The 17,817-nt window shown below is 35.9% G+C and overlaps 1 protein-coding gene across 1 annotated transcript; it reads left to right on the top strand.

The window, feature by feature from the left end:
- Positions 1-3,834: 3,834 nt before the first annotated feature.
- Positions 3,835-16,195, top strand: LOC127850402 (endoglucanase E-4-like). Its single transcript, XM_052383424.1, has 14 exons — positions 3,835-3,853; positions 4,257-4,395; positions 5,358-5,532; positions 7,900-8,056; positions 10,002-10,109; positions 10,406-10,573; positions 11,017-11,204; positions 11,623-11,788; positions 11,967-12,078; positions 12,304-12,454; positions 12,803-12,947; positions 13,614-13,785; positions 14,007-14,188; positions 16,087-16,195. The coding sequence occupies exons 3-14, from the start codon at positions 5,362-5,364 to the stop codon at positions 16,143-16,145; spliced, it is 1,779 nt and encodes a 592-aa protein (XP_052239384.1). The 5' UTR covers positions 3,835-3,853; positions 4,257-4,395; positions 5,358-5,361; the 3' UTR covers positions 16,146-16,195.
- Positions 16,196-17,817: the final 1,622 nt, after the last annotated feature.

Genomic DNA, 17,817 nt, shown 5'->3' on the forward strand with positions numbered 1-17,817 from the left:
CTCGTGAGCATGCTCAATGTTAGTGCTCTTTTTACGAATGATGACAATAGGTAATGCAGACAAAGTTATATTTTAACAAAATAAAGTAAGATTCGAAATTAATGTTTTGGAACACGTACTATATTAAACGTGGATTAGCGGCAGTTTAGCAATGCTTATGTGTATTAGTTTTGCATATTTCTTTAAATCGATCATTATCATGTAAAGTGAACAGACCACTGTGTTCATAACCAGTAAAGACTCTGCGAGGAAGTAAAGAGCTAAATGTTTCTATGAAGGAGTACAGAACTATATGTCTCTGCGAGGACACAAAGAACTATATAAGAAATAAATCATCCCCGCATGTTGTGCAATTAGCCAGATCAACTACATCATCGGCGACAACAAGCTCCAGATCAGCAACTACATTGGCTTCGGTAGCCACTTCCCGAAGAAACCTTAACATACATGAAGGTAGTTCGAATGTTTTGCCACAGCTCCTGTCCGACAAACACCAACAACTGCGACCCAGGCAGTTGGGCGGACAATACAAACGTTCTGAAAGGAGGTCTTGTCGGCGGCCCTGACCAGTGATACAACTACGATGACAGACGAGACGACTACGTCATGAACAAGGTCGCCTGCGATTACAACGCTGGTTTCCAATGCATAGTTTCTAGTAAAAAAAGTAATTTAAAAAAGGTATCTTCTGTCCAGATGAATACTAGTACAAACCTCTCATTTATTAGTAGATAACTATCGTTTATTGATACTTGACGCGTTGCAGCAGTTGCGTTGCAGTCGCTGATTAAGGTTAAGTGGACCTTGCTCTGTGAACAGGAAGTTTAATTCATGTGCGTAAAGTGTTGTCCCAGATTAGCCTGTGCGGACTGCACAGGCTAATCTTTGACGAGACTTAATGCATATGCATTAAACCCCCTTTTCACAGAGCGCGGCTCATGTAGCATGTCTATACGTAGTATCGGCCCTTTAAATAAATACATACGAATTCTGAAAGTGAACTATGTCAATCTATAGTTAAATGTGTATTCTTGGACATAACAACGACAACTGCATTAAAATCGGCAATGTTTTGACAAAATACTTGCCAGACTAAGCTCCCTGTAGTAATATGTTTCATGTACAATTGTCTCGTAGCATCTGATTTGTTGCTAAGATCGGTTACGATGCGCATGTGCTTTTTCTAAAAAAGTAACTAAATGGTAAAACAAAACTCTTTGCTCATGTTGTTCTTAAAATATTTTTACATTTAATTAAAAAATAAGAGGCATATAAAACATTTGGTAAAGCTTCTATTAATCCATAAACAATTTTACATGTGTGTTAGGTACTTAAAAATCATTGCATCAAACAGGAATAAACATGACCGACATTCCAACGAACACCAGAAGTCATGAGAATGATCGTTGTAATAGGCATGGATAACAATTAAATAATTTAAAACTTCTCAAAGTTAAAAAAAAAACACTTTAGATTTTTCAGCACTTCTTAAAGGTTTTTCGTTTAAGGCATAATACTATGAGGAGGACCTATGAGAGAAAGGGATGTATATTATATATATATATATAATTTATTGTAATATAATTATATAATTTATTGTAAAAGGCAATCTTACCTCCATGACATTTTGAACTGATGCTTATAATAATAAAATATCCATGATGGGCTCTTCTGTTTTCTGTGAATTCCAGCCATTGATTTATATTGATTTGATATCACAATTATTTCAACGATTGTATCAAATACTTACAGTTGTCACCAAAAACGCGCTTTACGAAAACCAATGACCTTTCGGTGCGATCACAAGAATTTTATCTCTATCGAAGCTTCCAATTATGCACGAAAAACACACAATCCGAAATACTTTTTGGATTTTTTCGATGTTTAAAAAAACTGTTAAAATAAAAACCCTCAACGTCAAAATTGTTATCCCCAAAATCCAGAGAGTTAAACTTGTGTTTCATCAAAGAAATTACGTCACATGAGATACGCCATTGATTGCGTAATCAATTGAATGAAAATAAAAGTATGGAAAGCTGGTTCTGTAATAAATTTAAGTGAAGGAACAAAATAGTATGATAATAAAATTATGTTATATATACGATAACACATAGCAGGGCTGGGCCCGCTGCCGACATTACGCCCCGAGGGCCTTTGGCCTTTGTGCACAGGCTAATTAGGGACTACACTTTCCGCCTAAACTTGATATTTGCTAAGAAGAGACTTTATGGAAACGAAACATATCATAAAAGCGGAAAGTATCATTCTGATAACATGTGCGGACTGCACCGGTTAATCTGGGACGCTACTTGGGACATGCATTAAACCTTTTTTTCACAAGCACGTCCATATATATGTAGGGCAATGTCGACCAATAGCAGTTTAAACGGAGAATACGACATTCAAGAGCTTATGGACATCTGTTCAAATGTTGATAAAAGTGAGGTTTAATACTTTAATACTAATACTTATACTAGCACGAATGATTTTTCTCGTTTATCTTCTGCTATGAACAACTTTTCAAGAGTGATTTGGCAAGGGTGTACATACAAAAAAATGCAATCACTATTTTGTAGTATTTGGTTATTACCTACACAATGGACATTTTAAATGGGCTGAGTGTTATGATTTTGTTTTATAATATTTTTCCGAATACCAAAAGTTGCAAAACCAGCCACCATTAGACAAATGGATCCTCATAATTCCCATTACACAAATAATACAATAAATTGCGACAATTTAAGATTAATATAAGTTACTCTTTAAAATGTGGAACTTATATTTACGCAAACATGGTAAATAGTCAGCGAATAAATGACCATGCAAACTACGCTTGTAGATAAAAAACATTCCAAATGTTAGAATTTAGAACAGTTGAATTCCATATGTGTATGCATATATACAAATCAACGGTGTCAATTGCGTTCATAATTGAACAACATATTTAGAATACTGTATTTCGACATATTCTGTGCAATGTTGTTGTCCATTTGCAGCCGTTTGTTAAACAAACACCATGTTTTACACGGATGCATTCGCTTACGTTTGAAGCTACACATGTTTGACAACGTGATTACGTGGAATTTGGAATTAGCTTTGTACAAAGTTATTTCGGGATGGGTTAGTAGAGTGTCATAAAGCTATAGCACAGTCTTCCGTCTACATACATCTTAGCATTTGGCCCCGATAAACTTTGCGTTAACTTTCTGATTGTAGATTAAACAGGAAAACGCCTTTGTAAACATATAAATGATACTGGAGCTTTTAGAGAGTTAAAGGTTACAAGATATTGCACCTAATAATAAACACTTAAAAGAAGACACTTAACATAAACTTCCTTATATTTGCAAATTAGAATAATAACAGAGAACAAGAGCACACCTCTGAACCTGCTTGATGATCGTTTACTTCAAATACGGCAGTAAAAACCGTATTATTTCTGTGTACACTCGTGAACATATATAACTGGAAAACAATTTCAGAAACGTGCAAAATCGGTTTTCTATAATTTAGCACACAACATCAACAAGTGTACCAGGAGAGAAATTCTTGTTCTTAACCACACCGTTTAAAGCAGAACACATTATAATAATATTAAACAACACACTAAAGATCATCGCCTTGAAACATTCTATTCCAAGCATTGCGAGTGTAAACCTGTTTCTTGTCTACGAGAACCATAACTTATAACAAACTAATAACAGGACATGCAAAAATAAATGCAAAAACGGGCTAGCAAATATTACACATCTCAGTGACCGACATGTTTTAAAGATCTCAAATCTGTTCAAACGATAAGGGCATATGTTTAAAAGCCTCGAGCACACACAGAAATATGGTCAATCTTCTAAAGGTAAGATATTAAACTTCCATTCCATTGATGTATCTACATAAATCGGCCAAACGAACTGGGTCTAAAAGAAACACATAACTATGTATCATCCACCTAACCAATCAACAAGCTAAACGGCTGATATAATCTGTATACTAAAAATCGTCAACATGGAATGCATGTACGGGGATACTTGGGTATTGTATTTATGTTCATTTTCAACAAACGTGTCTTGTCTGTTTTATTTGTTTTTTTGGATAATGAGTGAATACAAACCTAACATGACTGAATACATGTCTACACTTATAAACAAGCATAACAGGAAAATGAACACTTCCACGGATGTGAAGATGCAAAAAGACTGTTTACAAATAACCGTCTTAAAGAGGAACACAGTTCAGTTAGTGTAGCTTTTATCTTTGAGATGAACTAGTAATCAACCTCTGGCAGCGGCAGGACACAGGACGACCTAATATCAGCCTTTAACGAATGGCGTCACTATTCATGTGAACTTATGTTTACAAACTTGTAAACCGCAAGTGACGGTATCATAAGACAAACAGGTAAGAATGTATACTAAATTACTAAATTTTAACTCTAACATTTCGTCCTTAAAGTTGAGGTTTATTTATTAAGTGCAGTTTCATTCTCACAAAACAAAAATAATTAAAAAAGCATATGATAATTCTCAAAATTAGCGGAGCAAATCGTTAGTTACATTTGCCAATTTACCCTTTCCGTCATGACCATGCTATCACTTGTAATTTACGTATTTTAATCTAGTCAGATCAATAAATAACTTTCATATATATGAAATAGTAGAACAAAGATAGAGACGAAATATGTTTTAACTTCGTATTGTATTTGTTTTCACAACTTAAATAATTTTTGAAGTATAAATCAAAACAGGTTTAATTACATATCAATTTAGTTCATTTTTGTGATTAATACATGATGACATGAAGGTTTAACAGAGTTTGGCTGTAACGAGTTTTGCAAAATTATTATCCTTCGTGTGTTTTTCCTCGTTTCAATACATAGACCCACAATTGTGTGACTTCAACATTATCTTTAGCTACAGGTTGGATTTTGATTGAACTTCTTACATTTGTTAATGATCGTATAGAAAGTCATTAGGGCTGCGATGAGTCAAAGAAGGATGCTTTGACAAGATGGAAAAACAACAAACATTTGTCTGTCCCCCCACCCTTTAGTCGTTTTTCTCAATTGTTTGTAGTAAATCGCTTGAATTATAGAACAATATTCTTTGTTAACCAGTGAAATATTCTTCATTCAACAATATCATAGAGTGGCAAAGATCTACATGTATTTGGGATTTATAAAAGCAGCAACTTGCACACATGGATTTGCGTTGAATCATTATTTTACGCATTATTATTACATGCAGTTCAGTTAAATTATTATAAGATAATACAACATTTCATACATCGATCTTTATAACAAGCTTTGTTGTGTGTATCATAAATCGAACTTTAAACCAACACAGACCACTAATGTATTATAGAACGATGTGCTTGCTGTTGTTGTTGGGTATTTTGGCCTCAGGATGGGCGGCCGATATCACCATTACCCAAAGCTGGAATGGCGGTTTTAAAGGATATGTCAAGCTCAATCCCTCCCAGGCTCTCCATGGTTGGAAGGTCCATCTAGTCTTCGACAGGCCTGTAGATAACATTGAGGTATTCAAGCATGTAGATAACATTGAGGTATACAAGCATGTAGATAACATTGAGGTTAACACGCCTGTAGAAAACATTGAGCTATACACGCCTGTAGATAACATTGAGGTATACAAGCATGTTGATAACATTGAGGTAAACAAGCCTGTAGATAATATTGAGGTATACAAGCATGTAGATAACATTGAGGTGTACAAGACTGTAGATAAAATTGAGGTATACACGCCTGAAGATAACATTGAGGTATACATTTGTTCATCATTACGTGATGCAGTAATGTAAGCATTCATTTCAGCATATTTAAATTTAAGATTTTTATTAACGCTTTTATTTTTAAGAGGATCATATTCCTGCGTTTCATATGTTTACCAAGATTTATTTGGTGCTGATGAGGTTTAATTTTTAAATGACATTGATTTTACGCTGTCATCAAATTTAGCCCTTAATACTTAATATATGGACTATCTCTTGTTAATTTTCCCCACACTGCCTGTGTTAGGTTGTGGTCACTATGCGACGCACATTGATTGCATTTTCATTTATCAAATTATTCATTTTGATAATTTTATATCTTTTATTCACATATAATACCGACATTCTCAAGAGATGTCATTCATGCGACAAAGGTTTCTAAATAATAATATTGAAACGGAAAAATAGGTTCTTGATCATTTACGGCCGAAATAAGGAGAAAGAACCAGATCTCTAAAGCGAAATACGAGCAGCTCGTTCATAATTCCAGACACGGAGCGTACCTGGAATCGAAAGCATGTCATGTTATCTAAGTTCACCGTAGGAACGATGGTCTAGAGTAAGCACAAGAGATTGAGCAATATATGGACTACCGAAGAATTTCCGACGCCTAACACAAAGTATCGTGTTGTCAAAATTCCTAAAAAAGGGGGACTGAACCGAATGCAAGAACAACTCTCAATTAGCCTCATCTGCTGAACAAACAAGATTATGTTAGAGAATATCAGGAGCCATCTGAAGAAATCGATCAGAATAAAAACGTCGGAACAACAAGCCAGATCCAGGTCAAGAAAGAGGAACGAGTGAACAGATCTCATCACTTAGACTGAATGGGTACAATTATCTCTCACTGCAGGGTAGAGAGCATTACATTATTTTCATTGATATCGAGGAAGTATTTGACCGAGTGTGGCACCAAGGTCTCTGGAGTGTGTAACAACACTACGACATCTCTCGAAAACGGATCAGTGAGCTGGAGAATCAGAACAAGAAAACACAGAGCGCCACAAGATTTGAAAGAGATGTGACCGATTAATCTTAACCAGCAATCATAGGCGACCGGACTGTATCGTGCCTCTGCATCTTTTCAACATCTTTCTGGAGCATATCATGAGTGGGGCAGTTGCAGGACTGGAAGAAAAAGGATCTTGGTTAAATGGCAGAATAATTAACAAACAAACTTTTGTTAATGACATCGGCCTCGTGGTTTAACTTCGCAGAAGCGAACAGCTCCTCCTGGATAGAGTAGATATCGTCAGCTAAACTTACGGACAAGAGATAATCTGCAATAAGACCGAGTGTATGTTACTGAGCACGAATTCTGAACAAGCAGTGAAGAAGATGGTTTAAGAGTGAATGCTTCTCAGAGTAAAGAAGCTACAACATACAGACAGCTTGAAGTATCAGAGATTCAAGAACCATAACAAGCGACAGCGTGAAAGAGACCAGAGTGAGAACAGCCATAGCATTAAACTGAATGAGCGACCTGAACAGCATCTTGAACAAGAACATCAACCAGAAAACCAAAAGGAGACTGTACGATTCCCTAATAGTCAAGATTGCATTTGCGGCTTAGAAACGTGGATTCTTATAAAAGCTGAAGAAAAGCAACTTCTAATTTGCGGAATGGCATCACTCAAAAAGATATTTGGAGTTAGCAACTCGGACAAGATAATAAATAACAACATCACGCAGGCCTCAAATAGACTGAATAGTACATACATCACCATCAGCTGGAACATTTGCTCCGGATTCAAGAGATCAGGATTTCAAGCATAACACTACACGGAAGATTGGACGGATGTAACTAAGGGGGCACGATTAATAAAAACGTGGGTATCGACATAATTCTAAATAAACGATGAGGGTCCGAACATTGCGGCTCAAGGCAGAGACCGATGGCGTAATTGTCTTATCAAGTGGTTCCGATGTCGACGTGCCATAACACTTAAGCTAAAGCGAATACGAAGAAGAATGTCCTGTGTAACCATTCGCGTGTCTTGTATTTAAGGCGAATGGCAAAATGTCTGTTAATATATGTTTACAAAACAATACAGGAGTGTGAGTGGTTTCGATAATTATTTATTATGGGGAAGTTATTTTCTTTTCCCTTAGGTCTGGAATGCGGAGGTAGAGTCTCACACGGCGACGGAATGGGTGGTGCACAACATAAATTCTAACGGCGACATAAATCCCGGAGCCGACTATCTTCTCGAATTCGTAGTACGCGCAGCCGGAGAACAACCGTCACACGGAACATTCTTTATTGAAGGTGCGTTACTCCACTCGACGACAACAATGTTTTGTGTTCATGTATTTACATTCTGTTTACGCTGGAAAAGAATTAATATATTTTTTCGCTTTCAAGAGATGAAAAAAATTCGACAGCGCATGGGATATTTTCTATTTAAGGCGCATTAGTTTATTTTAGGACATTTGATCTTGTATCCTTACATAATGCGTTCATTTATAGGCACAAATACCATTTTGCTTGTTTAGCTGGATGTTTTGCTGTTTTCAACAGTTGTTCATTAATTTTACGGCATCCGTTTAACAACCAAAATCGTTCAAGGGATATGTTTTTATATTATTACTACGTGCCGAAACGCATGAAAATTACTGCCAGTATCCCTACCAGAATCAGCAGGGAGCGAGAGCGGCCTTCAAAACATTTCATGAACAATCCCCAAACAAGTTATATTGAAAACAGCAAACACTCTGTAGAAGACGTTATGATCTTAATGTTATTTAGTTCATACCGCATTAATTTGTGTTCTTTTCAGTGATTGAATTTCGATTATTTTAAAGATACATTTAGTATTTAAATCGCATACTTATTTGGAATAATACAATAGTGGTACGTAGTATTTGTGGATTACATATACGTCTATTTGCGTGAAAACCTTAAACATTCACCAGGGCTACTGGTTTACGCATTCTATCTCTCTTAATAATAATTTCTATAATCTGTCAATTCCGTTTGGCATACACAAAAAACCGATTAATAAACATATAAAAAGAATTTACATGCGGCACATAATACAAGAGAAGCAGCCTTGTAATTTCCAAGAGGTCAAGTCTTGCACAAGAACGAGAGAAACTGATATGATACGAACGAACGCAATTGCCGATACAACTACTGAAAGTCATGCATAAGTTTGAGATAAAGTCAATGTTACATGAAGCTGGACGTAAATTATTCGACATACTTTATCAAAGAAAAGTCTATGTCTTCTTAGATCTTAAAAAAATCAAATACATATGAACCTTAGGTGAGTATATAGTTTAAACCATGAAAATAATGTTCTGATGATCAATGTTTAATGATGATACAGTTCGAAAAACATGTCTATGCTATGCGGAGAAATGTGCTTATTCAAACATTGTTACGGAAAAAAAAACAGTATTATATTCAGTGACTTGAACAGTACTTTTCATAGCACAAGGACATCGTTTCACACTTTAACGAAAGATATAATTCGGATTCGAAACATGCACGCACTTGTATCTATGGTGGATTGCAATAATATTGTAGCGAATTCTCATTCTATGTGTTGCTCCATGTTGGTAATGGAGTATAGCTCATTCAAAACAAGTTTTAGTATTTAATATGCAACATATTATTTACAAATTGCATTTATACGCATGATGGTCCAATGCGTGACGCATCTTTACGTTGATAGTCTAGGCAATAGATGGACATTTATTGCATTGAACAGGTGCATTTAATTTTTAAGACTCGGGTAAAAATAAAGCCATTTAATTTTTCTTGTCTAGGACACTTTGCTTTTGAATGCAGCCGAGCATTATATTATTAATTATGTGGTTAACTATTTATAACGTTTTGTTTTAATGCCAAATGAGCCTTAACTCCCTGATTTGGGAATGGTTTTACGACAGAATGCAGGTTTATGTTGCAATCGTATTGAGCGTGTATATCTAAGTGAAAATGTGTTTCTGAATGATGAAAAAGCACGGTATCTGTTTATTGTTATGTATTGATTTAGTTTATAGCAATGTATTTTGGATTCGTAAACAATAAAAAAACTGTTTAGTCTGGTTTCCGAATACATGGACTTTAGGTAATCTCTAGGTTTATATGATGTATAACTGCTAACACTATTATAAAATTGAATTTCATTATGTTAAATGGTCACAGGTGTTCCATCTCTTAAATAAAATGGGATGTTATTGAAGGTCCTGCATTTTGTTTATAGGTGACGGTAATAGTGGAAGTGGTTCCGGAAGTGGCACCGGTAGCGGTAACGGAGTCGATAGCACTCCAACGCAACCACCGAGCAGCGGCGGCGGAAATAACACCGGAGGTATGTCAACAAAAGTATATATATTACCTCTCAAAGCCAGCTTTGATTTTTTTACTTCAAATTATTTTCTTTAAAAAATCAAGTATCTTATTAAAATTATGCTTTTTATTTTTGATTCAAACCGTTATTATGTTTAAGTATGGACAATCTACATTTTATTTGATAGTTATATATAATGTATTTTAACAATTAAATTAGTTAGGATCAGTGTTTTATGCATTGTTTTTATCGTACTTGTTGCGTATGATGTCGTGTTAATTGTGTACTTCATATAATCTTGTCATTTTACTTTACAGGATCGGCAATGAAATACAACTACGGCGATGCGCTAGGTCTGTCCATTCTTTTCTTTGACGCCCAGCGATCCGGCCGCCTGCCTCAAAACAACCCGATCCCATGGCGCGGAGACAGCGCCGTCAACGACGGTGATAATGGCCATGACCTCAGCGGCGGTTGGTATGACGGTACGTATGACTTTGCCTTCACCGTTTACAAAACCACGGAGTCGGCTCATGATTTCTTCCGTAGGTTTTTTGTATGTTTGTGTGTGGGGGTGGGATGGGGGGCTTACGTGTACGCGCTCGTGTGTGTGTATGTTTCAGTGTTTATGTATTTAATATGGTTTTTGTGTATGTGTGGTATATCGGAAATTAACCTTTTAAAAATTTTCTCTGAATAACGGAAATGTAAAACAATATAATTTAAAATGTTTCAAAACAGATTAAATTTTCATCACAACGAATAAAACAACAAAGCATTTTGTTCCGCTGCATCCTCTTTATCATTAATTAATTAATAACATGGCAGTTGGATTCAGTTTAAGACAAAAGTATGCGCGCCTTTTCCTTGACGTTTCAACAAAGTAACACATAGCAATTCATAATTCAGTGTGCTGTAAATTATGTAGCTGGAGACCACGTGAAGTTCAACCTTCCTATGTCCTTCTCCTCATGGGTTCTCAACTATGGATTCCTAAAGTTTACGGACGCGTACATTTCCGCTGGAATAAAGGACATGATGTGCGACATGGTGAAATGGCCGCTTGACTACTTCAAGAAATGCTGGATCCCTGAAAAACAGACGCTGTATGTGCAGGTAATGCAAGGTGTAGTATATACACAAGAGCATTGGAATTACTTAAATGACGAATACAACGCTTATTAAAGTGAATAAGAAATTGTAGTTTGAAAAACACAATACGATCAAATTGTCATTTAGTGAATACATTCCAATGATCAAACATTACTCTTCGCCATTATTCGATTGAGGACAATAAGCCGACACCATGTCGCAAAACCAATAAAGTTATACGTGCATCGTTGAAAACAGGAGGTTTTGCAAAATCGAGAATAAGGGGATGCCATAAAATACATTTTACTAATGTTTAATGCGAACCACGACTATAAAACAGTGCACCTTTGTTAAGAAATGGTCTTTCAAATATAATGACTGATTTATTAGCAACTTTACGTACGAATCTATACAAATGTAAATATGTCGATCGTCGATGAAGGTAGGAGACGGCTACGCAGACCATGGGTTCTGGGGACGCCCTGAGAACATGCACATGGCAAGACCTGCATACAAGGTCAACACTGCCTGCCGTGGTTCCGACGTCGCCGGTAATACTGTGTCAGCAATGGCCTCCGGATACTTGATATTCAAGGACATTTGTGAAGGTACTAGAACTTTGTAATACACTGCCTAATGTTATGAATATTGTCGCACTTTTTATTGTACAATATTTGACTCTATGATTGATTGACAGAAATAGCCAAAAGAGAATTTCGACAGAAACAGTAGGTTATATAAAATAACAAAACGTAGCATCATACATGTACTTTGTCTTACTTACAGACGCAGCATTTGCCGACAGTCTTCTCGAAGCGGCAAAGAGTTTGTATACGTTTGCGAAGAACAACCGAGGCAAGTACACCGACTGTGTCACTCAGGCCAAGGATTTCTACGGGTACGTAATAATGAATCTATGTGTTTTGGAACGCTTCCTGTATTGTTACTTTTCCTTCTTAAACAACCATTAATAACTAATACATATAAATAATTTGTTTAAAATAAAGAGCAGGCATTATAGTGCCTTCCTGATACCATGCTTATAACGTTTATGTGTTTGTTTTTCAAATTATTCCTATAAAAACATCGAGGATTAACATGTTTCCGTGTTATGTTGCTGAAGTTCTACGGGCGATGCAGACGAACTCAGCGCTGCCGCCATTTGGCTGCACAAAGCCACTGGAGACACTGGGTATCTACAGGATGCCAAGTCTTTCTACCCTGCCGGAACCGCATGGGGATTCAACTGGAACGACGCGGACGTCGGCGCAGCTGTATGATCATTATCTGAGATTATATGCTTAAATTTTTGAGATGGCAACATATTGAATAAGCGTTGCTTTGAAACCCCAAATGATCACATCATCGACGACAATGTGGTTAAATTTAAAAAGCCTCTATTAAGACTTCTGTATTTGACCTTTTCTAAAATCAGTGTATTATGACCTTGTCAATTTGAACTCCGTTTAGTAAACCTAGGGTCCAACAACAGTCAGATTAAAACAGCATTGATGGAATAGGCACAGATGAACTCTTAACAAATAAATCCCACGATTCCATCGGTGCTTCTTCCTTATGTGATTGCGAATTCCCCAAGTCAGAACCGACATAATATATTTCAGCTTTTACTCCACGAAGTAACCAAGGATGGCAAATATAGGAACGACATCGATAGTTTCTTACACAGCTACATGCCTGGTGGGAGCGTTCCAATGACACCGTGTGGTTTATCCTTCAGAAACGAATGGGGGCCTAATAGACATGCTGGTAATTATGACTGGGGTGTCAGTTAATCTACAAAATAAAAATCTCATTGGAAATGATACTTATTTTCCTAAAGCAAAGTTGGATGTTGACTAAAAACATGTTCGGCAATTTTGTATTCTAAGAGCTTTGAGCCTTTTTCTAGAACTTACGCGGATGGTACTGCACAATACATTGACGTAGTATAATTCATTAAAACATACAATACGCATAATAGTTTTATTTTATATATTTACGCAGAAGATAAGGGTTCTTGAATTATTTGTTTTGTGATAAAGCATGTCTCGCTTCGTAATCGAAACGAAAGAGTCCGTATCCAGTTTTCGTATTTCTGTCAATCTGTGCGACTTTTTTGCCAGTATCTATACACGACGCCGACTACATATTTTTGTGTTTTTATGTAGTGATATTAATGGCGATAATGTATTTTGGCAATATCAACAGCAGTCACAAACAAAACAAACAAACTAATCAAATTTTGAGTTTCAAAAATTGTATTTAAAACTGACTTGGTACTGTTGCAAGTTATATTTTAATGAAATGATTAAATCATACATTAAACAGCCGTTATCTTAATCAATTGTAAATGTAAGTGAAAGAGAAATCAAAAGTCTATCTGCACGATATGTTAGAAAGTTAAGATAAAGTATAATATGCTTATCATTTTAGCCAATGCCGCATTTGTTGCCGCCGTAGCGGCTGCTGACGGACTGAGTCCAGACGAGTTCAAGAAGTACGCAATGAGCCAGATCAACTACATCCTCGGCGACAACAAGCTCCACATCAGCTACGAGATCGGCTTCGGTAACCGCTACCCAAAAAAACCTCATCACAGAGGAAGGTAGCTCTTAGATTAAAGTCATTTCATAATATAAAAAAACTAACACAATTACGTAAATTACGTTAACTTTATAAATTATAGCTTTTCTTGTGTACATAAGATTGCCAAAGAAAACACATGAGGATGAAACCCTTACCGGTAAATTGTGCAAGAATTTTGTCCCGCTCGAAATATTTGACAGAGTTTTGATCATTGTTTGATTGTGTACGATTTCGCAAAAGCTCCTGTCCAACAAACACCAACAACTGCGACGGAAACAGTGGCGCGGACAATCCAAACGTTCTGAAAGGAGGTCTTGTCGGCGGCCCTGACCAGGGAGACAACTACGATGACAGACGAGATGACTACGTCAAGAACGAGGTCGCCTGTGATTACAACGCTGGTTTTCAGGGCGCACTTGCTGGTAAAAATGGGATTTAAACATCGTAGCAACTTGGCAATGTGCAGTTGACGTAATCTGACTACTAGTATATGCCTCTCCTTTATTGATTCATTGAACGCACCATGTACTCGTTACCTCCGTTGTGTTAAATCAGTGATTTAGTTAACCATTTAACGGAATATATCATTCCTAAATGAAAATGCACATTCGTCAAAACCAGTTACGTTATGTCAGCTGCGTAACAAATTGAAATAATCGAAATAACAACAAAAAACTTCCGTTTCAAATTGATGAGAAAAAGTTTTAAATAGAATGACAATTAATACTCTAGTGGAGGATTGTTCAAATTTCGGATGTTGTCATTTCAAGGCATTAATGTTAATTGCTAAAAGCGTCCCAATGCGCTTTTCATCAGTTTATAATTTGTTTGTGTAGCCTTTGTAATTATCACGCGGTCTCGACTTAATTATCTTTATTTCTTTTTGAAAGGCCCTCAATCTTACAAATAAAACGTTTAAAATCACAACCTTTGAAAATGCGAATGACTTAATCGTCGCCGTCAGAGAATCTGTCCTTTACAACAATAGCCGTGTGAATTGTTTTCGTTCATGGCATTCACCAATTTGAAATAAATTACAAAATCATTTCAAGTTAGAGAGAAATCCTTTGCTAAACGTTCATAGGCCCATGCTTACAATTAAGTATATCCTTACTTTTATAACGTGTTGAAAGCAAAACATAAAATAACACTTTTCCAATCACATTTTTTAAAATTCTTTGCTATTTTTTAAAGCACCTCCCAACAAACTCTGCTTGGACCGAATTTGTCATAACAATTGTTTACTTAGATCGTAATAATTATTGGTCCACACAGCCGTGGACATGACGAATGGCAAAGTTTAACTAAAAGAATGCCACCCTTCAGGTACTTGCCTATTTACATTCACGTAACAAATAACCGACTTTCTAAATCACTTTGCAATTATTTAATCACTAATTCAATTTTAAAATAAGCCAGTCACAAACCATTTGTCCACTCACCTAAGTCTTAAAGGGATCTTTTCACGCTTTGGTAAATTGACAAAATTGAAAAAAGTTGTTTCAGATTTGCAAATTTTCGTTTTAGTTATGATATTTGGGAGGAAACAGTAATACTGAACATTTACCATGGTCTAATATAGCCATAATATGCATCTTTTGACGATTTTAAAACCTCAAAATTATAAAGCGTTGCAACGCGAAACGATTGAATAATTCGGAGAGTTCTGTTTTTGTCGTTAAATTTTGTGAAACTACGAAGATTGCTTATATAAGGTATAAAATACGTTCAGTTTGTGTACTCGGCGGAATAGCTCAGTAGGCTAAAGCGTTTTTACTTCAGGACTCTGGCAGGACTCCAGGGGTCACTGGTTCGAAACCTGCTCCGGGCAATGTTCTTTTCCTTTTTTGATTTTATTCTTGATTTTTTACTGAAGCTTTTACGATCCAATGTTTATATTTATCAATATAAAGCATTTATTGAATAAGTTAAAAAATGCCAAAATCTGTGAAAAGGCCCCTTTAACAAGATATCTCTCTGAACAACTCACTATATATCGTACAAAATATTTGACACTTAGGTGCTAATTGCCACATATGCATGTAATTCTTTTAGGTGTATTGAACAAAGCATCGAAGGAAAATATTGTTCACAAGTCTTTTGACTAATGACAACATGGGTGAACAGTGAGATAAAGCTTTTATTGAACCAATCATTTGGCAGTAAATTCACAACAGCAATTAAATTTACAGATATGAACCAATGTGCAGTCAGACTTCAGCTGAATCCTATTCTGGAAACGACCAATAGATAAATGTATTGTTTTAACAAGTGTGTATCATTTAGCAGCAAGTACAAACCCGTTTGTTTATTTTTCCAGGATTGTACCATTTCTCAGTAAACAACGCACTGCCTCCAGCACCTAGCGCAAAATGTTAGATATGTATGGAGTGAAACCATGTGAATAAAACTTAGTATGTGATAGAAAATAGCGTTATTTGCTTTCTCGTTTTTATGCTCTTAAGTCTCCACGACATGTCCATAATTTCGTAATGCGGATTCGCTTCAATGCATGTCCACTATATAACAACAAAATTCCAATCAATCTCTTGCACGACGGTTACATTACATTCACCTCTGTGTTGGGCTCAGAACGGACTATTGTGATTAAAGCGTCTCATTCATGTCATGAAAATTCCAAGCGTTCATCATTGAGGTTACAGTATACTAAACAATCTCTTGCACGACGGTTACATTGCATTGGCTGCCTTAAAGAAAACCATATCATACCATGATATCTTATATCAGTCTAAATTCATTATTATAAAATTGATATGGTTTTTTGATGTAAAGAAACCAACATACATACACACGTCGAAGCAATTCCTAACGCCACTCAATAAAAATTATGTTCAATTGTTTCAGTTGTGAAGTGTGTGGAATGATTCCATCTGCGTAAATGGGCAATAAAATAGTTTCAAAGAGTTGCATTAAAACTCGCAAAGTTTTTCACGATTTATCGTACATTTAAAAGTCATATTTCTTAATTTAATGCATGCGATCTTAAATATCCAATCAAATATACATTGAATGCGTTTGTTCGGTTTTACCTATTTTATAGGCAAAATGACAAGCTGAACATTTCGCAGAGTTGTTTGTGAGAGCAAGGCGTGGAGATTGGTTTCCAATATCCAGTCATCGCGCATGGATATCGCTTTTTTAACAGTGAATCAATTTATGCAAAAATAATCCATGTATTTTGTTTGAGAGTTAGTTATTTGATATGAATGGTAAACGATCAATTTCATTGTTTAAACATCATTTTCAAATATGGATAAGATGTTGAAGAAATAACATTTATGTATCTTTTACCAGCATTAACATATTTTAGCATGCATGTTATTGATAACAACTTAAATAAACACTTTATATTACCATTTTCTATTGAAATTTCTAAATTAAAATTATTTAATATTTTGTAAATCATCGATTTGAATTATACAAGGGAGGACACAATCTTTAAACGTTCGCGGCGGTCTTATCGTTCCATTGGGCTAAATACTAAACGGACGATATTTGGAAGACGTTCGCATTACCTGTATGCATCGCTGGCGTGTAAGCAGGTTTAAAATAGATCCGCAACACGAAAGAACGACAGATAAATCAGCTAGAACGACAAATATACCGTAGCAACGATCACAAAGGCAGCCATTTTAGCCCTTGCCAGAAAATGCGTTAGTCACTTGAAATGGAAGAAGAGTAATACAATTTAACAGGGCGGAGCATTAAAATGGAAGGCCGGGCACTGCAAAAACGTTTAAGATAATTCACACCCAAACGTAAACAATTGACTTTTATACAATTCACATTTCAACTGCCGTCGGCTTATGGACGCATTTGTCTTTTTCCGCAATATTCATTTTGTGAGTACCTTTAAGCAAACTTTCACCGACAAAACGGTCGGATGAAACAGACATTTTTGCATATGACCTTTTTTTTTACATTGAAATATTGCGCTAAATCATTTTTTTTAGACTGCGTCAATATTTGTTTAGGTCACATAATACGATAATCAATGTAGTCGTTAGTTTTAGCTTTGCCTTGAAAATGT

This window comes from Dreissena polymorpha, chromosome 11, assembly GCF_020536995.1.
Source record: "Dreissena polymorpha isolate Duluth1 chromosome 11, UMN_Dpol_1.0, whole genome shotgun sequence".
In the NCBI taxonomy this organism is placed as follows: domain Eukaryota; kingdom Metazoa; phylum Mollusca; class Bivalvia; order Myida; family Dreissenidae; genus Dreissena; species Dreissena polymorpha.